The sequence below is a fragment of the Solanum dulcamara genome, chromosome 4 (genome assembly GCF_947179165.1).
Source record: "Solanum dulcamara chromosome 4, daSolDulc1.2, whole genome shotgun sequence".
NCBI classification, from domain to species: Eukaryota; Viridiplantae; Streptophyta; class Magnoliopsida; order Solanales; family Solanaceae; genus Solanum; species Solanum dulcamara.
Genome location: NC_077240.1, coordinates 19,452,386 through 19,475,525, shown reverse-complemented (window position 1 = coordinate 19,475,525; position 23,140 = coordinate 19,452,386). Strand labels below are relative to the sequence as shown.

General features: G+C 33.2%; 2 protein-coding genes across 2 annotated transcripts; one reads left to right on the top strand and one right to left on the bottom strand.

Moving 5' to 3' along the window:
* Positions 1-225: 225 nt before the first annotated feature.
* On the top strand, positions 226-8,270 carry LOC129886809 (phosphatidylinositol N-acetylglucosaminyltransferase subunit P). Its single transcript, XM_055961661.1, has 6 exons — positions 226-367; positions 1,467-1,528; positions 4,985-5,237; positions 6,807-6,879; positions 7,511-7,629; positions 7,804-8,270. Exons 3-6 carry the CDS (start codon positions 5,033-5,035, stop codon positions 7,923-7,925), a joined length of 519 nt encoding a protein of 172 aa, XP_055817636.1. The 5' UTR covers positions 226-367; positions 1,467-1,528; positions 4,985-5,032; the 3' UTR covers positions 7,926-8,270.
* Positions 8,271-8,971: 701 nt separating this feature from the next.
* Positions 8,972-18,062, bottom strand: LOC129886808 (phragmoplastin DRP1E-like). Its single transcript, XM_055961660.1, has 15 exons — positions 17,664-18,062; positions 17,112-17,175; positions 14,269-14,376; positions 13,771-13,872; positions 13,417-13,467; positions 13,269-13,330; positions 12,252-12,342; positions 12,050-12,114; positions 11,663-11,857; positions 11,464-11,583; positions 11,308-11,378; positions 9,990-10,215; positions 9,858-9,908; positions 9,387-9,764; positions 8,972-9,300 (listed from the first exon to the last, which is right to left on the bottom strand). The coding sequence occupies exons 1-15, from the start codon at positions 17,796-17,798 to the stop codon at positions 9,172-9,174; spliced, it is 1,848 nt and encodes a 615-aa protein (XP_055817635.1). The 5' UTR covers positions 17,799-18,062; the 3' UTR covers positions 8,972-9,171.
* Between the last annotated feature and the right edge of the window lie 5,078 nt (positions 18,063-23,140).

The window sequence follows — 23,140 nt, the reverse complement described above, 5'->3', positions numbered from 1 at the left end:
AAATATAAACTTATGAATTAAGTTTACATTTTAAAAAGTTTTAAAATCTCTAAATTTGTTTATTTTTTTAGAATTTGAAAGCATGGTCCCAAATTATATATCTAAACAGATGGTTCTAAAATTATAAATTTAAATGAAATTATGTTAGGCTAGTCAATTCACAAAAAAGTGAAAAGAAGAAAAGAAAAGAAAAAAAAAAGAGTAACCATTCAAAGGCAAACGTGTGGAGTGCGAAAAGAAAAAGGGCAGAGTTTACCTGTTCACCAAATTTGGTTTTTGGGCTATAAATATATCTCAAACAGACTCGGGAGTTGTTCACAATCTCACATATTCCCTCCCTTTTTGTGCCTCCATTTTTCTCTCTTTGGTAAGCTTCAGATCTTGATTTCTCTTTTCCCGATCTATGCTTTTTGATTCATCTCCTCAATATCAAACCTTGCATTCTTTAATTTACTGCATTTTCCTTGCTCCGATCTGCAACATTTCCGGACCGGTTGATTTATCATAGCTCGCTGTTCTTTCTTTCCGAATTTTGAGATTTGATTTTGTATTTTGCCGCTAGTTTTGCTTTGATCTGGTTAGGAATTTGTTTGTTTGTTTTTTTGTCTAATTATGTTTGAACAGATCTCTTGTAATTTCATCTGGTTTGCGTGTGCTCAATTTTGCACCGACAAATTTATTGTTTCTCCGTTAAAGATTTTATTTTTTTGATACTTGTGGGTTTCCGTTTAACTTGAGTTGATGCAATCTGTTAGCTTGTTATATCTGTGACGCTTTGCGTCCTCTCAGAGTGATGAGTCTCTATGGTGTGACCAAAAACTTATACATTGCTGTACATCATTTAGTCCTGTAGTTTGTTGTGCTTGTAATGTTTTGCGTCCTCTCAGAGTGACGAGTGAATACGCTTGGGAATAGTTTAGTCTGGTACTTAGGAATGTATGTGAGCAGGAATAAATTCATGATAAAGCGGCGGGTGCATGTACCCAAACATATTTAAAGACGTGGGTTCTGCCTTTTTTTTTTTTTGCTTTATTGTCATCTATTATGAAGATTGATGTTTTATAGTTCTAGATTATAAGTGCTTCTTCAATCTTAGTAATGTACATTTTCTGGAGATATTGTTGCTGCAAAAGATTCTGTTTTTCTCTGTCAGTTGGATTTTTTTTTACAAAAGCTGTGAAATCGGAAGCCTATTAATGTGAACATGTTCAATTTTCTTATGTGATCTGAATCTGGAATATAATAAGTGAAGATTCTAGCATCTGATCTCTATATCTTCTTGTGATAGATAAATGAAAGTGCAAGTCTTTTCCTTCAAGATGTTCACCCCCTCCTTTTTTTTTTTAGTGTCAGTGTGGCTTTCTTTGCTGCCTTACCCTTTTTTGAGTTCCTATTCACTTACTTTAAACATAGAAGAATGTGCATGTAACGTTCCTGAGTAATTGATTGAGTCGGTCTTTCTGCAGACAATTTCATAAGACCAAGTTACCAGACATCCATGGGGACTGTTGTCGATTCTGTTAACCAGGTAGCTTTCTTTACAACTAAATGTGCTTAATATATCTAAAGAATATTCTTCTTACCTTGATTATTGGTGTCCACTCCTATTGTTAATGTGTTCTCATTTTCATATGGTCTAAGCATCTGGAATCTAAACAAAAGTGAAATGCTTTCTACACCAGACAGCATTATTGGAGGGATGCTGGACCTTTAAGCTATCACTAAATTCTCCATTGTCAAAATGAATTAAAAGAAGTTCTATTATAATTAAAAAAGCCTGCAAAAAAAGTCATGAGATTTCAAGACTTTAAATAGTGGAGTTGCGGTGTCCAGTTCTGGTGTCTTACAACAGATGGGGCTACAACAATTGCACTGTGAATTTAGATACCGATTTTCTAGATTTGCAGCGTGCATGTACCAACAGCAACACCAAGAAACAGTGGAAATAAGGGTCCAACTATTTTCCTCCCTGAAGTTCTAAATTTATAAAAAAGTTCTCATATAGTTCTATGAATACTTCTCGCTAGTCATTTATTCTATTATCATAAAAAACATTATTGTTGGATATAGAAATTCCCAAGTTTTGGGATTGCCCAAGTTTGTATTTTGAGATTTCTGAATAAATTTCTCTCAACAACAAATGTGTGACTATAAAGATAAGTAATCAAAAACGACCATAGCGTGACAGGCCATATTAACCAAAAATACCACTTGGAAGCTTGAGGCTTTGAGGCTAAGGATGCAAGCCCTAAACGTAGATGGTAGATGGATTTTGGGGTTGTTAGATGTGTTAGGTGCACCACATCAGGCAATTCTGCTTTCCTCTCAAGTGACTTTTTATACAATGTATCTGAGGACTTATTCATTGTACCATACAGATAGTCATACATTGGCATAAAAAGTGAATAATTTGATCTAAATTGAGTGTGATGTAGTGAGTGGAACCTTTGCCATCAACTTATAATATATTCATAAATAGAGATTGTATTTATAAAATTTTATTTTTTAATAGAAAAATATATTATCATAAAATTGAAGGTTGTGAATGTTATTATAAATGTTGTTAAAAAATAATGTTAATATACATGAATGTAAAAAGTGGCGTATAAAAGAGAGTTTAAGAGGGTATTTTTGTTATTTAACATAATTTATCTCAGGATAAGTTATCCTGGAATTACTATTCCATCCTCAGGAAGGGATAACTTATCATGGTATCCCATCCTTTGCAACCAAACAAAGGATCAAAGGGTACTTAAAAATTATCCTAAGATTAATTCCTTTTATCCATCACACCAAACGACCCCTGAATATTCAAACACAGGGATATGACAAACCCATTCGCTAAAGCCCACTATGCCATGTCACTTAAATCTGATTGGCTGGATTGTAATATCAATAAAATTTATGAATCAGCTTATAACATCTAATATATCATGAACATAATAAAAATATGTTTTACTGATACATCGTGTGTTTGGTTTGTATCAACTAGTGATGTATCATGAAAATGACTTATGTATCAAATCGTGATGTATCAATATCATTCGTATGTATCAGAAGATGGATTTTTGAAATTTTTACAAATGATAGGGAATAATTGAAAATATAGGAATATAAGGTGTGTAATTTGATAATTTTTCCTTAATTAAATCCATATTTGTTGAATTTAAATAATTAACCCAATTATATTAATTCATACAATTTATTTCGACTAATATATTTTGAATTTACTATAATATAAATCATTTATAAATTTAAATTTAATAAATTTTTAAATGATTACAGATGCTTTTATTTAAATTTATTTTTGTTTTATTTTTTTCAGTATGTATTTTGACCTGAAACATTTGACTTCAAAATCACGTGAGATTTTCTTTTGTGGCAAACAAAATTTCCCAAACAAAGAAAGGGATCTACGGCGAAGGAATTTTGGTGAATTCTAGCAATGGAGATCTTATAAAGCTTTGAGTTCCGTTGTGCATTGATTTAATGACAAAGCTGGAAAATTGACAACCACCTTATCCTTTTCAATTTCAGTAGCTGAGATGTATACAAATTGGGTAGCAGCTCAAGGAACTCGATAAGCAGTTTTTCTCTGTGGATTTAATCCATACATGTCTATCTAATTGCATTTGGGAGTTATAATATGAATTGGTTTTATGTTGTATTTGTTTCATTCTGGGATTACGTGAGACCGAGCTGAAATATAGAAAAAATTGATGGATTCCTTCTGAATATGCAATGGTGCAACGGGAACTTTTGAATCATGGGTCCATCTCCGTTTGGCTCACCTACTTAGCTTAGGTTATATCTCACTGCCACATTGAATGACATGCTGCAGTTTGGAGATTGAAAAAGGAAACACCAAATGGATTATTACGTAATAGAGTTTTGATTTTACAATAGTTCAATTGTATTAAATGATTAAGTAGTAGTAATATTGTAGCTCAGTTTGATCTTCAGTAGAGGGAAACTCTGATTTTAGGGCAAGCAATATAGCAATTGCAATGCCCCCTAAAAGAAAGAACAAGTGTTTGATTAAATAGGGTCACAGGGAGTCTCAATAAACCTTTCGGAAGAAAGAAAAAACAATCCAATTTGCTTTTCGTTGTCCATATGCCCTCCTTATGTTCTGCATTATATCTTTAGTATTTTGTCCATTTATTCATCTCTTTGTTTTCTGAATGTTCTGAAGTGAGAGACAGAAAAAATTGACCTAAGACTCTTTAAGTTCAAAAATGAACCAATATGTAGCAGTTTTGTTTTAGAGGATTGTTGATCTAATCGAAGCATTCAAAATATCACCATGTGTAATGTGGCAGCGTTGTATTGGTATAATTGCCAAGTCTGGTTCTGTTAAACTCAGTGTTGTAAAAAGAGCTCGCTTTAAGCTTTGAAGCAAAGCGAGGGGTGGGTCTTGCGCCTTAAGATGGTTGAGGCAATGCCAGGAGGAAGCGTGGAGCAAGGTGAAGCAACAGAAGTGTTCGCTTTTTTTATTTTAAAGTTTACTTTTAAAGAAGAAAAAGTTCGCTACTTTCTCAAATATTTTCAGACCTGTGGGTTCGCTACTGCTTTCTGTTTTTCCTTCTCCTCCTTCTCTTCTGCGATATACCTACTGCTGCAACTTCTTTTTTTCCTCGTTCTCTTCTTCTCTTCTCTGTTGCGATATCTTTTATCCTTTCTAGCTTATCTCCATTGGAAGTTTAGCAGCACATCTTGTTACGTAATTGACTATTAAGTTCTCTTCCTTTTCTTAATTAATTTCTTCCGTAATTAATAGTACCTGAAACATATTCCTAAATAAGGATGAGTTCCTGGTTGCTAGCTCTGTCCATCACATAATTTCAAGGGAACTAATGATCGCCATTGTTATTATTCTGTGAGTTGCTTGATGGGTCTTTTTTGGAAATGGCTTAACATCTCTAGAGGCAGTTTCCGCGCTCTAACATCTCTGCATTGGGCGTTTTGGCAATTGTTGGGACAGGTATAAATCTTATTCAGAGTGACGCTTTGGCCCTTCTGAGATATCGTGATGCTGGAAGATAAAGGTTGGGAAGATCCTCGTTCCGTTAATAGCCCTAGGAGGATCTTGAGTTTTTCCAAGAATAGGAAGGCCACTGTGTTCTTTCCAGACCCAGACGACAGAGATTCAGGATTTGGTGTTTCTGGAGATCAGGGACCCAAGACTTCTGAAGTTTATGGATTTGTTGGCTCAATTACGACTGTTGTTGCTACAGGTCTACCCATCCTCATCTTTAAGAAGCTTAGTCTGTTAGTTAGATCATATCCCTGTGTTTGAATATTCAGGGGTCGTTTGGTGTGATGGATAAAAGGGATTAATCTCAGGATAATTTTTAAGTACCCTTTGATCCTTTGTTTGGTTGCAAAGGATGGGATACTAGGATAAGTTATCCCTTCCTGAGGATGGAATAGTAATTTCAGGATAACTTATCTTGGGATAAACTATGTTAAATAACAAAAATACCCTCTTAAACTCTCTTTTATACACTACTTTTTACATTCATGTATATTAACATTATTTTTTAACAACATTTATAATAACATCCACAACCTTAATTAATCGTTGTTTTTATGATAATATATTTTTCTATTAAAAAATTAAATTTTATAAATACAATTTCTATTTATGAATATATTATAAGTTGAATTTATTTGTCTAATTCTTATGTTTATTTATATTTTGATTTCTCTTAAAATGTCCACTTCACTACTAAATTACATATTTTAATTAAATAGTTTATTACTCACTTAAATTATATTTTATATATCAATTAAAATGGAAATAACTTTAAAATGTAGATAATTTTAATAATAAAATTTGTTTTACTTTAATAAACTTAAAATGAAAGTTTTATTTTTAAGCTAAATAAGATGGAAGTTTTATTTTTAAGCTAAATAGGATGAAAGTTTTATTTTTAAGTTAAATAAGATGAAAGTTTTATTTTTAAGTTAAATAAGATGGAAATTTTATTTAAAGATAAATAAAATGGAAGTTTTATTTTCAAGTTAAATAAGATGAAAGTTTAATTTTAAAAACACACGGTACAATCATGGAGCAAACACAAAAATATTTTAGTTAAATAAGATGAAAATTTTATTTTTAAGAATGAATAACTAAAGCTTGCTAAGTAAATGTAAATGAATAACTAAAGCTTGCTAAGTAAATGTAAAAGAAAAATTAAATAAAGTGGAGGGTATTTTGGTAAACAAACAACTTATTCTTAGATTTATGAAATGAATATAATTTTAAATATGACAAACCAAACAAGCAACAAAAATTACTCTCAGTATAACTAATCCCAGCATAACTTATCCCATCGTAACTTGTATCCAAACCAAACGGCCCCTCAGTGTTTTTACAGTTGAATTTTTAGTATTATAATGTGCTGCGATTATCTTCCTTGGCAATGCTCATCATGGCATAAAATCACTTGTTCTTGTCTTTTGGTTTGAAACCTTTGCCTTCCTGGAAATGCTTGTGCGCAGGCATCACCAGCATCTGGATAAAGGGCAGAAGATTATGCTAATTGATTTTTCTTGGGTGTTGAAATACAAGGCTGTTGAAATCTCTGGATATATGACTCTGCAAATATTGAAAACAGATGCAAATACTAGTTTTGGTTTTTCCGCAAGATGTTGTCTGTTGTAAAATTTTGAGCTCTCATATTTTGTATGTGTATCTGCTTTGCTTTAACCTGATTCCACTGGTAATCCAGTGGTCACAACATTCATTTGATTTCATGCATACGGAAGTCTGATTGGTTTCTATTGTTTTCCATGAGCAGTTCTTTTTCTGGTGTGGGCATATCTTCCCGAACATTGGTTGCACTCTTTGGGAATTGTTTACTATCCAAGCAGGTAAACAAGATTCACTTGCAGGCTTGTGTCATCTTTACATCTTGTCTCTAAAAAAATTCCTTTTTAAATTAGGGGAGCTTTGGAGTAACTGGTAAAGTTGCTGTCACGTGACTAGGAGGTCACGGGTTCGAGCCTTGAAAACAGTCTCTGGCAGAAATGCAAGATAAGGCTGCGTGTAATAGACCCTTGTGGTCGGGCTCTTCTCCGGACCCTGCGCATAGCGGGAGCTTAGTGCACCGGGCTGCCCCCTTTTAAATTAGGAGCTATTATGAATTTCATGGTATCATAGTTCCAAATTTTACTTAGCTGGTTTGTCTGGTTTGTCTGACACCAGAGCCAGAAGCTGGCTGGTGTATTCCAACTAACTAGGTTGAGCTTAGTTTATTCCAATTCCTGGATCTCTAATGGCATTTGGTTATTTTGAACAAACATCTTGGAAAGAGGATGCACAAAATTTTGATTGATAAGCTCTCTGGTTGCATTTCAGAAATTACAAGTGCATGAAAGCGACTTAAAGCATTTGTAGAATGCTCGAGATGAAAAGAATTTTCTTGGCAGAACTTAGCTGGTCACTTACTATTTGTCACAAGATATATTTATCATCCTGTTAAATTGTTCTTCGTTTTATCAGGTACTGGGCATTAGCTGCGCCAGCTTATGCGATGATGACTATAGTACTAGCTGTAGGATTTTACATTGGTCTCAACTTCTTGGCTACCCCTCCTCCAACTTCTTTCAGCATGATATATGGTAATTGTTACCTGACTTTCTGGTAATGACCGTTGAAAGGATTTTCCTTGCATTTCTGTCTTGATGCATGCAAAACCCAAATTTAGCATTGTTTATTGAGAACATGTATGTGTAGTTGTTTTTACGTAATTGTGGGATCAAGCATTTAATGTTTTCTTTCAATCTATTCTGCAGATGAATTCACGAGAGAACCTTTGCACTACGGGCCTTCAACAGACAATGATGAGCAACCTATAGAGCCTATATCTGATATTCGAATTGATCAAATTAATGACCTTATGTTCAATCCAAGATGAGAAACAATTTTACTGTGCAGTTATTTTGCTTGGGTAGATTGTATCAGTTTCATTTCCTTCATTATCAGTGTATCCCTTTGATTCACCCAATTTTGGTACTTGAACATTAAATGTAATTTAGATGTGGCTGCTTCTTTCACAACCCTACATTTGCTTTCCTCTGTGTAATAACGAAAAACAAATATGCTGGTAAGCAAGGGTAGATTACTGTTTGGGAAAAACATAAATTGACTAGCCCCCTCCCACCCCCCTGCATCAATTTTCCTGTATCCATGGTACAGTTTTGTCCAAATATGGAAAAAAAGAAAGTAGAGTCTCTACTTCGTATGGTGTGTTGTGCGTTCATTTTGATTCTCTTTTTGATTTGTTGAGCTCTCATTTGTAGGTTTCTGGACACTAAACAGTTAAAATCTTAAATTCTAGGAAGACCATACGTGAGTATCTTTGCATTAGCATTCTTGTGTTTGTCCAAAGCCAAAATTTGTAAACTGTGTAAAGCCATACCTGTGATTATCAACTTGTTACTTTAATGTTAAGTGGTTTAACTTGTATACACTGAAGCGTTCATATTAAAATGCTCTTCTTTACATTGTCAGCGTATACGAGTAAAATCCTTATTTTAGTATCAGAGTGTGGTATTTAGTTTCCTTTTTTGAACCGCGAGTTTATCAAAAACAACCTCTACCACACATTTTAACGGTAACATTTGTATACAGTAAACTCTGCTTTCTCCAAAATCCCACTGGGTATGCTGTTGTCATTGATTGTGGTATAAGCGAAAGCTTTTACAGAGTTTCTTAAAGTGTCTCGTTGCCTAACGGAAGAGCCAACTATCAGTGGAGATCAATTCTCCTACTTTGGTTCTGGTGTTTGAGTATTTTACTTTGCTCGTTGGTTTTTTAGCCAACGCCTTACTTTTACATAATGTAGTAACATTTTTAATCCAAGCCCATCAGATGTAAAAAGGATAAATTTAGTAACATTTTTAGTCCAAGTCCATCATAAGAGAAGGATATCAAATCAAGTACAAAAATGGAGCAGCAGCCTGAGCAGAAGGGCAACTGAATGTGGTATTAACTCAGTTCACAAATACATATTAAAGCAAAAATTCATCCAAGCCAAATAATGTAACAATAAAATTCTACAACAATCAAAGAATTTAGGCTGTCAAAATGTTCGAACAAGCAGCAACATCGATTCACCCAAGTCGTGAATTTGTGGTAGCATAGAAGAAAGGTCTCTTATCTCATCGTACCCACGCTACAGAATCAATCTCATCTCTTGCCTTCTTGTAGAGTTCAAGCCTCTTGGCACATTGCATTCTTCTCTCCATCAATGCAGGGTCTTCATCTAACAATTCTGCAAGTGCCTTGCCCTGAGAAACATATTTTCATTAAGAAAAACTGTCAGCACTCGTACTATCAAGAAACTGCTAATTTGGGATGATCATTGAGATGGTACCTCTTTCTTCCCAATCTGAGTGTAGAAGTAGTTCAACAAAGATTGTTTGGCCTCCTTAACTTGACAATAAACCACTGCTTTCGGGAGTGTGTTCCTCAATGTATCAGACACCATATTCACATATGATGATACATTTGAACCTATCCGACGAAAGTGAGCCTCTCCATACCGGTCTACAGCAGCAGCAGCTTCTGGCTTTCCCCCCTTCTGGTTTTCCATCTCCTGAGGTAATTTTCTGAAGAAATCCACTGTCAAGTAAGAAGATTCCATGTCCACTAGTCTTACTACAGTCTTTCTACCTTCATCACGGAATTTTTCCAAGGCTTCATTAGAAGCTGCAGCTATTGTAGATTGCAAACTGGGAAAACGCTTCAATTCCTGTACCACCAATATGTTTAGAAATAATAAGGAAAAGAGAAAAGGGGTTATATAGGGAAAATAAAAATTAACACAGCCCCGGGACACCATTACCTGACATTCTCCAATAGATTTCCTCACTAGTTCCTTCAACACAAAGTGAACCTGATATGTAGTTTCACATAAACTTAGGATTGATTTCCACATTAACTATTTGACCCTGATATAGTTTGAATAATTACTTACAGCATCAACAGAGGCTTCAGCTGGGCCCCTAAAATAATTTAAGGCCCCTTCAATTAGACGCCTATAACCTTGCTCAGGTGCTATCAAGTGAGGCTGGTAACCATCTGCCTCTGAAACAACTTTCCTCACATTTTGCACAGAGAGATATCGGTCAAACGGGAGTTTTCTCAAAGCAGCAGGTAGTTGGTTGTCAAAAACTCCATAAATCCGATCACCACCAGGTCGCCTGATTGACAAAAACAGATTAATACGTGGTGAATATAGTCTGGGTGTGCAGAGTAATAAACTGGAAGGTTATCCCTTACAGACAAGATAGACTAGTGTGGCGTGTCTACTGGAATATGTTGCCATTTTATTTAAATTACTTGAGTTTTATGGGTACAAGATAGACTATACTATAGATCATTTTTCATTTTACAAGTTCTCACGAGTGAAGTTTCTTCAAAATCCTTGTGTTTTATGGGTACTCTGTCACATTTGGTGGTCTTTTTTCACATTTGCCAAAACTCTCCTTGTGTTTCAAACTCCCATGTGCTATGGTTCTCCACTATGGTTCCTTTTGATTTTTGAAGTACTTACGACACTGGAAGTTAGATTTCGTGTTACATTTGGTGGTCTCTTTTCACCCTTTTCCAAATGTCCTCTTGCCACTCTACACATCCCCCACCCACCCCAAAAAACCAAAAAAGTCCCATAGATAAAGTCATGAATAAGTTCAAATGCCTACTGAAAACCACACTTAAGAAGTGAACGCGTAAATTTTATTCCCATGTGCTTTATAGTTCTCCACTATGGTTCCACTTTAGATTTTTTTAAGTTCTTATAATAATAGCAGAAGTTGAGTTGAAAGAGAGAAGGCCATTGCAGAAGAATTTGTAAGGAGAAATTGAGGTTCCCAACTTTCGGTACTAATGCCTTGCTAATAAATCTAAAAAATCCAACCCACAAACCTTAAAGGATATGAGATGAGTAAGCTAATATATTTAAAACCCCTTTAGAAACTCTTACACATCAATGTAGGACAAGTGTATTATCTAACACATTTTATTTTGTAAAAAGATGTAAATGAAGACAACTATGATGTGATCCAACATATATTGTACTATTTCAAGCTTAGCCACAAGGCACGAAGATATAATATAAAATAATGTAACTGTGATGAATAAATAGAGATGTGATCTCAGTACAAAAAATAATAGGTAATTTTACCATCATACATGATGAGCATTAAGCTTGACACAGTACGAAAGACTAGCACAGTCTTGAAGGCTAGTTTCCCTAATTTTTGGAAAATTAAGGGGAAAAAAGATCCACTTACCCACCATCTAGATGCTCCTTAAATATCTTATCAAAGGCACGGCAAAGTTCCAAAATAGTATAGAGTTGAGCCTGAAATAGACCAGTTCAGTTACTGAGATAAAGGAATATCTCTCAATCAACAGTAACAACAACAGATATAGAAGTCAAAGCTTACGCCTGCATCAACAGCAATAGGCCTTCCAAGGTGGTCCAGTTCCGATTCAAGTTCATCTATGCTTTTATTGATAAGTGAGGTGATACTTGGTATTCTTGCCTTGATAAATTGTTCCAAGTGCTGAAATAGAATCAATCTGAATATGAACTCTGCTCAACTTATTTAGGAACTCCTTACACGAAAAGAACTAAAAGTATACCTTCGACAGTAGTTTTGCAAGGTACTCTGAACCCATTTTACTAGCTAGATGCCCATACTCCGGACTAGTAGCAAAATATTCACGCTCCTTTCTTCTTGCATAGATCATGTCTACATTTTTATTTATGTCAGCTTGTGAACGATTCACAATACCAACCCAGGGATGTTGCAAACGATAAGCTCTTCCTTCAAGAACCTTAAATTCAAGGAAAAAGAATCAACCACTCGTACAACAAGTTGTGCTACCAAATTATAGTATACAAAGGGAAACAAAGACTCAGAGAGTGAGCTTCGGATATGTTATCTGATTTATGAATAAATTAATATAGATATCAACCAAAATAAGAAGTTACCAGGTAATATAACAAATATTAAAAAAAAAACTCACATCTAGAGCATTAGTGCCTTTGTCCATCAAATCTAGCTTGGTCAAAACTCCGAATGTCCTTTCACCTACACGGGTTGCAATGTGACACTTCATAAATGATAATGATAACCCTAGGACATCCTCCCAAAATATGGATACTCTTTGACAAGTACCCAAGTACTGAACTCAGAGTCCCCGAACTGTTAATATCAAAAGATTATACCTGTCGGGTCCACTTCTCTTGCAAGTTTTATTGCGTCAGAGGTGGCAATATCCTGATTGGCAGGAGAAACTGCTAGAATGATGCAGTTGGGCTACATGAGAGGAAAGAGATCAGATAAAGAGAAGATACAAACCAAACACAACTCATGTATGGAAATAAACGCGATAACTAGAAAACAATGTGAAAGTAAAGGCAACCTAATTTTCACATGGATGAATGTTAGTTGCAAGCCAACCATGCATGGAGATAAATGGAAAAACTAGCAAATAATGTGAAAGCAAAGACTTGGACTAGTTTCATTCAGATGGGCTTTCTTGATGACATAATTTGACAAATTTGTAGAACTGACAGCAACAGAAAACCTTCGTAGAACTGACAGCAACAGAAAACCAAGCAAGCGAATAATGTGTTCACTGGCTCATAGTCACAATTTACTCAACCAATATTAGAATAGTTCTTCTTTGGCATTATATTCCACAAAAACTGAATATTGTTCGGAGATCCAGTCAAGGGTACGGCAGACTTTAGGTGATTTATTCAGAACAATTAATCTGACTGCAAGAAGTATATAAAAAGTTTTCAGTTACTCAGTATTTAGTTTCTCACAATCTGTGACATGTAGTTCTGTTTTTTTTTCTTTTTCAAATGCACTATTCAAACTGAATCACCAAATGTTAAGGAGGAATGTTTAGTATATTATCAAAACAAAAGTATTTGTCCCACATAATTTTGTGGGTTTTGTCTACAAGAACAAGGTAAACTTCCAAGTTAAATTTTGTGAGGGCTGTAGTCATTTTGTAAAATGTAGCTATATAGGAAATTTTGGAACTCCTAAATCCTAACTGGTTAAATCTCCAATCATTTCCTACATCACATATAGATGGAAAGCTTTATGCACCATTTGTGGTTAAGTAGTCTCTCTCTATGAGTAACATCTCAATACTAATAAATATCTCCACTCTTTTCACCACAGAAAGAAAATAGAGCATGATCAGAAAGTAATTAGTTTCTCGTTACCTTCCCAACATACGTTCGAACCATGTTTTCAATGTCTTCGACTATAGTCTCAGACTGCCCCTCTGCAGTAATGAGTATTGTTGCATTGAAAACAGCTTTGATAAGACTTAAAAAGAAAGCAACTAATGAAAAGATGTATGGAGCATACCAACAGCCACCTTTGTTAAACCAGGTAAATCAATCAGTGTTAAGTTGACCACTGCCAAGACAAAACACATGGTATGGAGTTAGCATGATAAAGAGAATGATACGCTCTTTAGAACAGTCACCACCAAAAGGAACAAGAGAAAAGACCATCCGTTCTCGACAATAAATCAGAACGTTAAAGATGAAATACTAAAACATCAAGCCCATCTTCGTTGAAATTTAGAAAAGCAGACATGATAAGTAATTGTCGTCAGAAACTATTTAAAAACCCTACTGATGCAAAGTAGAGTAAGATTACTATTTGGGACCATAATTGAATCCTTAAGCACATATAAAGAAATCATGGACATCATACCATTTGGAGAATATATGCTCAGGTGGATTGGAACAGGAGAAATCTGCTTAGTTTTCCCTGTGATTCGATCAGTTTCATCCGCAATCTCCTTGCGGACCATGCCTGTTAAAAAAAAATAAAGAAATCACATATTTTGTCGAATCAGAATCTACTATCTAGTACTTATAGGTAAAACTGTTGATAACATGGGCTTGAGGGCACACATACAAGCACACACATATTAAGAGAAAGAGAACGAAAAGTGAAAGAAAAAACTAATACAACTAAAATTTAATAGTCTGTCCCAAAAACCACCGATCTATTAAGTTACTGCATATGGCTACTCTTCTTTGCACAAGTAATCATGTTTCTCATTTACCTCACTTATAAAGAAAAAAGTTTTGTAGCTACTTCAATATTCATTAATTGTCACGAAATAGTAAAGAGTTCATATAAATTCAGAAAGGGGTAAAGCAATGCCCCAACAGAAGAAGAAAGAATGGAGGTAATTTGATATACCAAAATCTGTGAATCGTCTTCTCGGTATATGACCAAACTCTGCATATTCCTGCTGTCCATCATCAGTCTTATGAAGCTGCAGCACCAATGGTCTCCTTGTGACAATTCCTGAATAGATGCCACAACCAATTTCACTCATCTAATGTAATTCACACAATCTATATTATATTAAAAGTAGGAGACCCTTAAAAGTTTAATTACGGGGATCTTAGTAGGTCAGTTGGTTGGCTATCTGAACTTTCACCTTGTTGGTGAGGGTTCAATTCCCCACCTTGTGATCCCTCCCCCATTTCTCCTTCACCTATCCCCTATGTAATTAAAAAAATTATAAAAATTTAATGTTATGAAGAGTTGCCACTGTTTCTAATGTTACTCCTGCAAGAGTTGCCACAACTTATGGTCATTTGGTTTATCTTAGTGCAAAGGGGATTATTATGCACTTAGCTACTTCTGACAAATACTTTGTTTCTTCGTTTTCTTGGTTGACTGCTTTTTATACTACGAAACAACAAGTCTCCAGAATCTTGAATGAGAGGTTATCTATAAAACATCTATATTTCCTTGGTTAGTGTAAAATCAAGTACTGTTTACATCAGTCTGATTTGAATCATGTCTAGCATAATTGCTGTATAGTTGTTTTGACTGACTTTACAATAAAAGCTAGGACTGTTTATCAGTTGGTTCAGCTAGGTTTTGAATGTTATCGGTTATTGGTTTGAAAACATGCTAAACCGATAATCAAACCACTAAAAAATCAATTATCAATTTTTGGTTAATCGGTTAGTGGTCATTACGTCTTGCTTATTCGAAGCGAGGCAGTGACTTTTCTTTATAAATTTATTATGTTAATTTTTTCTTGGAAATGTTGACTAGATGCATTGATCAAGAAAAAAATATGTTGTGAGTAGATGAGTTGAGAAGGAGAAACGGTCTTCACAAAAAGAATCGAAAGACTTTTTCAATTATCAGTTGAATTAGATAGATCTCAATGGGTTATAACTAACACCATTAAGAAAACTCAATAAAACCATTAATCGGAACCGATAGGCCAATAGGATAAAATACAAAAACATTTACAAACCGTTAAACCGATATCAATAATCCAATACTATTTTAATTATTCGGCTTATCGATTAAATTAGAATTTACATACGCCTACAGATAGCATATATGTCGTAGAAAGTTGAAGGGAGAAGGAATTGTTATTTATTCGTTGAATCGGAACTTGATTTGCCCGTAGATATATGGTGATCCCATTTAGTTATTGCTTGCTTCTTGAGGTGTATTTGATAAGCTTAAATTTTTGAGTTATTATTAAGTAATGGTAACATACACATGCTAGCCTAGAAGCTAATACATTGACAATCTAATACCATCGTGAGCACTCGATTGTGACATATTGATTACAGCCTATAGGTACAAGATTCATATTTCGCACAACCTTTCTTTGTTCCGTTGTTTTCCAGGTATGGTATCTTCCTTTTTATCCTAAGTTGCTCGGACTCGGGTGCAGGTGTTCGATACGCGTGCGGATCTAGGTGTCCGATACGCGTGTGGATCTAGAGGTCGGATCCTTCATGATCTAATTTTTAAGATTCAGGACATGGATCCATGTATGGATACGGATGTGGGATTTGCCTAAAAATAATAAAATATCTAAAAATAGAGTTATAAAATATAAATTATAAGCTATTATGTGGAGAACTTGAGGAGAATTCTGGAAGGAGATTGAAGGAAAAGGAGTGATGTAGAAATTTCTATATAAAAGGTATTCCATTTTCATCAATTTCACCTTAGCTTTTGTATTGATTACATAAATCATTAAAACTGTCCAAACTTTCCCCATCGATTTTGGTCAAAGTACCAAAAACCAGTTGACCAAATCGGACACGGATCCCACACCCACACCTATGTCATGTCGACACGGGTGCGGCACCAAAAGTGAAGAGTCTGAGCAACTTAGTTTTTATCTTCATCAGCATTAATTTTTGGGGCTGCACCATGTTGATATATGTCTGAGTATTACTATTATCGCTATTCGTCCTAATTTATTTATTTTTTCGTCTTAGTGCATATCATTCGATATTTTGAAAAGAATATCCATAGCAGATTGTTTGTTCATTGCTCGACAACTATATAGAAATAAAGGGTATTAACCTATTTGCCTCTATATGAAGCCAGGTCATTTTTCGCATACCTTAGAATGAATGATCAAACTCTATTTATCCTGTGCACCTTTCAAAAGATGCCTGGGTACTGCCAAAACTTTGATAATTAAGCCTTTTTGTGTGTGTGACATTGCTTAGTATATCTTATTTATTAGATATTGATTCTTGATTTCACAAACTACATTATTTTCAAGTTTGAAGTGTCTAATCTTGCTAATTTTAGTCAATTTCGTACGGAAAAGATCATTTAATCATGAGGTTTTTTGTGAGATATGTTTTATCTCAATAAATCAAGTTAATTTTATAACCACAGAGTTGATAAAGAAGATGGCCACAAAATCAAAATAAGTAAAAAGAATCACATGGATCTAATTAAATTTTGATCGATCATCTTACTAGATTCAGAAGATATACAAATATTTTGACCTCAACAAACAAGTCATTATACAACGATTTGCCTTGATTATTCACAAAAGCTTGCACTTTATTCTTTTACGTATAATTATTAACTCAATTTTAATAATATGATATTATTTTACATAACCATATATTGCATGACTCAACATACACGTGCACATAAGGAGAAACTAGTTATGTAAAATGTAGTAGAAGTTTACTAGGTCAGAATGATCTAATGAATAACACAATAAAGATAAATTAATCAAAGGAGTTCACCTGATCCACGAGGAAGAAAATCTCGGCTTACTATGCTTTCCAACACAGATGACTTTCCAGAACTCTAAATTAATGCAAGCAAGCAGCAAAAACTGTATTAGCCTATAACCATGAATGACAGAGGTAAAATTCAAAATTCCATCTTTTCCCTACTGAAATCAAATCAGCAGAAAACCATATTCAACAATCTCATTTCCTCTGAATACGCAACGAAATTAGCTACAAAAATTACTCTAACACCAATCAATAGCAGAGGAAACAATAACCAAAATTCCATCTTTACAGTACTTGAAAATCTAAATCAGCACAAACCCATATTCAGAAAACTTCTACTCTAAGAACAATCAATAGCAGTGGAGAGAAAAGAAAATCAAGATTCCTCATTTTTTACAAGTTAAAATCAAAATCCAACACAAACCCATATGCAAAAGTCTCATTTTGACCAACACTAACATGGATCTACTAATTACCCAACTCCACAAGTTAAATCCCAGTTCCAGTATAACCCACCGGGGGAAATAAAGAAACCGAATAAGGAAATGGATCAGCTACCTGACCACCGACAACGGCAACTGAAGGAAGAGCATCCCATAAAGAAGAAAATGCATTATCACCAGCACCACCATAATCACCAAGAGCTGTACAGGCTCTCTGAATCCGATTCACCAAACCAATTAAACTCTCCATAGTAGAAATCTTCCGTTCCCTTTTTCTCTTCTCTCAAATTAAAAATACAGAATAAAAAAGTCTTAAACCCCAGATCTATATTTTTTACAAGAGAAAAAAGATTGGCAATTAAGCAATCAAGATTTGGAGTTGAAAGTGGAACTGTGTTGTTTACAGAGATAGAAAAAGGGAAAAAGAGAGAGAAAAGGGTCTTTGAAATTGGACTTGGTTTTCAATTTTATTCAAAGAAAGAAAATACAGGGGCTTGGATTATATTGCGATATATGCGCGTTATTGTCCCTTTGATCTATGTATGGCTAATAGGAGCTGTACCTTTCCTCTTTTTATCTTTTTGCAACGTTTGGAAATTTTGAATTTTGAATTTTGTGGCTCAACTTGCTCAAAGTTATATCATCAAGGTTTAGAGCCATTTGGATTGGTTTATAAGTAATTTTTCAGTTTTTTTGAGAATTTAGTTGGTCAATTTAAAGTTATTTTGTGTTTAAAATATGCCCCAATAAATAATTGAGTTTGTTTGTATGAAATTATTTTAAGTAACTTATAAGTTGAAAACATCTTATAAGTCAAAAAAATAAGTTTTTTTTAACTTATAAGCAGTTTTTAACTTATAAGTTACTTAATATAAGAGCCCGTTTGGATTGGCTTTAAGTTGGTCAAAACCAACTTAAAGCTCCTTTTTAGCTTTTGGACGTGTTTGCCTAATACTGACTTTAAGCCATAAAGTTCTTAAAGTCAGTCAAAAATGAAAAGTTAGGATTCCTAACTTTTTTTTCCCAAAGTGCTTAAAGTCATTTTCTTTAACTATAGAAATTACTTTTATATCCTTTATATTTTAACTAAATTTCCAAACTACCTTTTTTTATTCTTTTAACCCTAAAATTCACATCATAAACACTTTTATCCAAACACTCAACTGCTTATTTATAAAAATAGTTTTTAGCACTTCAAAGTTCTAAAAGCACTTCATACATAAAAGTTACTTTTTTTAATCCCATCCAAACGGGCTCTAAGTCTATCCAAACAAGTTCTTAGAGCCCGTTTGGATTGGCTTTAAGTTGGTCAAAACCAACTTAAAGCCCCTTTTCAGCTTTTGGACGTGTTTGCCTAATGCTAACTTTAAGCCAGAAAGTTCTTAAAGTCAGTCAAAAATGAAAAGTTAGGATTCCTAACTCTTTTTTTTCTAAGTGTTTAAAGTCATTTTCTTTGACCATGGAAATTACTTTTATATCCCTTATATTTTAACTAAATTCACAAACTACCCTTTTTATTTTTTTAACCCTAAAATTCACATAATTTTTTTCTCATTTAAACACTTTTATCCAAACACTCAACTGCTTATTTATAAAAATAACTTTCAGCACTTTAAAGTTCTAAAAGCACTTTATACATAAAAGTTATTTTTTTTAAGCCCATCCAAACGAGCTCTTAATCTTTTTTTAGTGTGAAAAATATTTTCAAATCAAAACTTTGTCTAATGGGGTTTAAAATTTTACCTACACTTTTGGACATGCCGATGAAATTATATGAGATAAAGACGAAATTGAAATTTTATTTGAATATGCAGTTTTGATTTGTATTTGTTACCGTTATAATTTCTTGAGATTTTAAGAAAAATTTTATGATGTTATTGTTTTTCTTCTTTACGATTGATATGTTCCCTCCTTATTTCATGTAAAAATGAAATTTAAAATAAATATAAATAATGAACTTCATTCCGTGTGATTCTTTCTTTTATAAGGTGATAGTTAAGTAGATGGAAGCTTAAGAAATTTGCAAGAAATTAACATATAAGAAAGTTTCTCTTATTTGATAGGAGATGTTTCTTCCGAACAAGTTTTGTACGATATAAATCTAAATTGATCGAATTTTAATACAATATCGAAAAGAGAAAAAAATTAAGTTCCGTTAGATATTGATGGAGTTAGAGTAGCAATAAATTGGAAAGAAAAAGAGAAGAACAATTAAGAGAAGTGAAGGTGAAGAGAGTGAGGAATAATTGGGTCAACTATGCGTGAAAGCAAAATTACATTCAATCTTGAAAATATATCATCATTATCAAAAGACAAAATTTGTTGATTTTGAAATTTTGCTAATAGATTAAGCAAGATTAAAAGTTCAAAATTACTCTCACTCCATTTTTATTTATTTTTTGTAAATTACCCAGCGAACAGGATTTTGAAAAGGTCCAAATCCACATAAAGCCCCACCAATCTTAAAATAGTGTCAACAAAGTTAAATGGTCCATGGATGAGTATGACAACAATAGTAGTTGATGAGTAATTTTGAAATTTTTCTAGACTCAAAAAATACTATGTTAAACACAAAATTTCTTCATGACTTCAAATTACTTGAAATTTGAATATAGACAAAGTGAACTTTAATATAGTCTTTTTTTGAGTTTATGTTCAAAATTTTAAGTAATTTGGAGTTGTGGAGAAAATTCTATCATTAAATGAGATTAAAGTTTTGAAACTTTGAAAAAATTTCAAGTGTGTCTTGTTGGCTTAGGTTGAATTTGAGCTTTAAAGATATTGGATTTTGATATCTAGCTCGAAGGATGCTACTATTAAAATTTGAGGTGATTTCGTGAAAAATTGAAGTTGTTGGTGTTCTTCATGTGTTTTTGATATTCTTGAAGAAGAAAGAGCAAAAAGAATACATTTGAGTTAAAACTCCAATTAAAAAGTGTTAAAGTTGTTTGAGTGATTTTGCAAAATTGGCGTTAAAAATAGTGACATTAATGAGTCTTTTCTCAAACGACAATGACATAGATGAGCTAAACTCTTAAAAGATGTCTTTTCTCAAAATTCGATGGCATATTTCATCATTTTCCCATGTTTATAACGTCACATGAAGTAAAAGGAAATTGTCATTTTGTCCTAGTATTGAATGTTTGTATGTAAATGACCTTGGCTTTCGAAAATTTGTGGTACAGAATGTGGGCGTCATTATAGTATTATTTTGTCTTATACATGATCCTGCAAAATTCCAGAAGCAGAAATACTTGTGAATCAAATGCTTCTATAAATGATAAAGAAGATAAATGGAAGAATACATTTGCAACTTGGACAGGAATTATGACCAAAAGGAAAACGAAGATTCCTGAAAAATACTAAACATATTACAACACTATGTAGCTAGGTAAAAATACATTATATTGATTTTTCTTAAAGCTTCTTCGTGAATCTACCAATTAAATATTGAATTTTTAAAATATTCGCGAATATCCTGACACATCACGTCATGCATAACACCTATATATGATTTTGTGAACTTTATTTGTTACCTTTTCAAGTGGTACTAGCATTATTGTTTTAGTTAATTCTATTACCTTCATTCCCTAGATATTACTGGATTAAAATTAGCCCGCGCTCTAATTCATTAATATATAGCTTAAAACATGGGAAAGGTGGTGTATCAGTTGTTTTAAGAGCAAAAAAATAGAGAAAAAAATTATAAGGTTATTGCGTTAGGAGCGAGAAGTGAGAGGTGAAGCGCACACTTCTTTTAAAGTTTGTGCACAATTAAAATTAAAAATGTCATAACATACATTATTTTAGTGCTATAATTACCAAATTGCGGCTAAAATAATTAACTTCATCATGTAAAATAGGCTATAATATACAACCATGTTGACATTGATCCAACTGATCAAAGTAAAGACTTGGACTAACTAAACTGAGCTATTTACACATTGGGCTAAATCTCCTGATCTGCTAATGTTTAAGTTGGGCCTATAGTGGGCAATGGACCCGTGGATTATTAGTATATTATTTAAGGAAAAATTATTGGGGAGAACACTTTTTAATAATTAATTATTGATTTTAGAGATAATTTTTATTTATTACCATCTATAACAATACATTGTAATATTATGATATATCTGTCATGTATTAAAAGTGAATTATGCATGCAATAAAAATGTATTATAAATGTTTTAAAATATATTATACTTGTTTGGTAAGAAATTGACACAATGTATTATAAGTGTATTAAAGTGCGTGATAAATATATAATCCATGAATAAACTTGTATTATATGAGTTTTAAAAATTGTTCTCGCTAATATGTATTAAAACTGTATTATAAATGTATTATATGTGTCCCGTGAAAAATATATATTATTGCTATACATGGTAAATATTTTCTTAATAAAGTATATTTATGTAAGTTTTCTTTTATTTAATATAACTATAGTTTCCCATAATTATGAATCGCGGCTATTGTTTAATGGAATATGCTATTATACAGATTTGGTGGCTCATATACAAATCTGTAAGCCAATTTAGGAGTTCATATACAAATCTCTAAAACAAATTTATATTTTCTTTTGTATTTGTATATTTCGAGCTTGTATATATACAAGTATGTCGAGACTCATATACAAATCTCTAAAGGTACAAATTTGTATACAAAGCGAATTGGGCTCATATACAAATCTCTGAAGCAATTTTGTATTTGTATATACAATCTCTTTGAAAGCCCAATCTGTAAAATGCAGCGAAATATATAATGGGAAAACCCAATTTTTATAATACAGCGAGATAAACGAAAATTGACACAACAACTAGAACTAGCTATAGAACATGATTAGGCAAACTATAATTAAAAAGCCTAATTATATTTCAAGTCTTTGCTATTTTTGAAAGTTACTCATCTTTCCAAAACTGCTGAAGCAGTAAAGAAAGGCAGTTGAAACACTACCCCACCATGTAATTATTTAGAGACCAATTACTCGTTACACTTAATAGCTATTCAATATAGTCCATTCATCAGTGAACACAAAAAGGGAAACATCACGGTGTCAAAATGAGCAGGTTGGACTTGAATTTAAATTGGATGAATTAAAATGGACCAAGTTAATAAATAAACGAGTTAATAATCCGTTCAAACTTAGACTAATTGGACGAAATATGTATTCATGAGCTAATTTTTACCACCTCTGGGCAATACTTCGTTCAAAGGGAAACTGATGAGAACTAATATGAATTTTTTGAAATTAAGAACTAAAACATGAAGATTGATAGTAAGTGAAGGGGTGAAATTGGACTATCTAATGTCTCTGGTAGAATTGTTCAAATGAAGCCCAGAAACTTCATATTTGAATTAGATGAGGAGGACTTTAACGAGTTAGAGGTTAGTTATAAAAAATTATGAGGATCAATAATGTTAATCTGAAAATTACACACATGATTTATGTAAAAATTGGGCGATCGTCGGACATGCCTATGACGTAATTTTCGTGAGAAAAGCACTTTGATGTGTGGCTTATGATGTTTTTCAAGAAACTCAAACCGTGACAAGGTCTTGAGCAAATTTTAACACTTGGGTGACGAACGATCA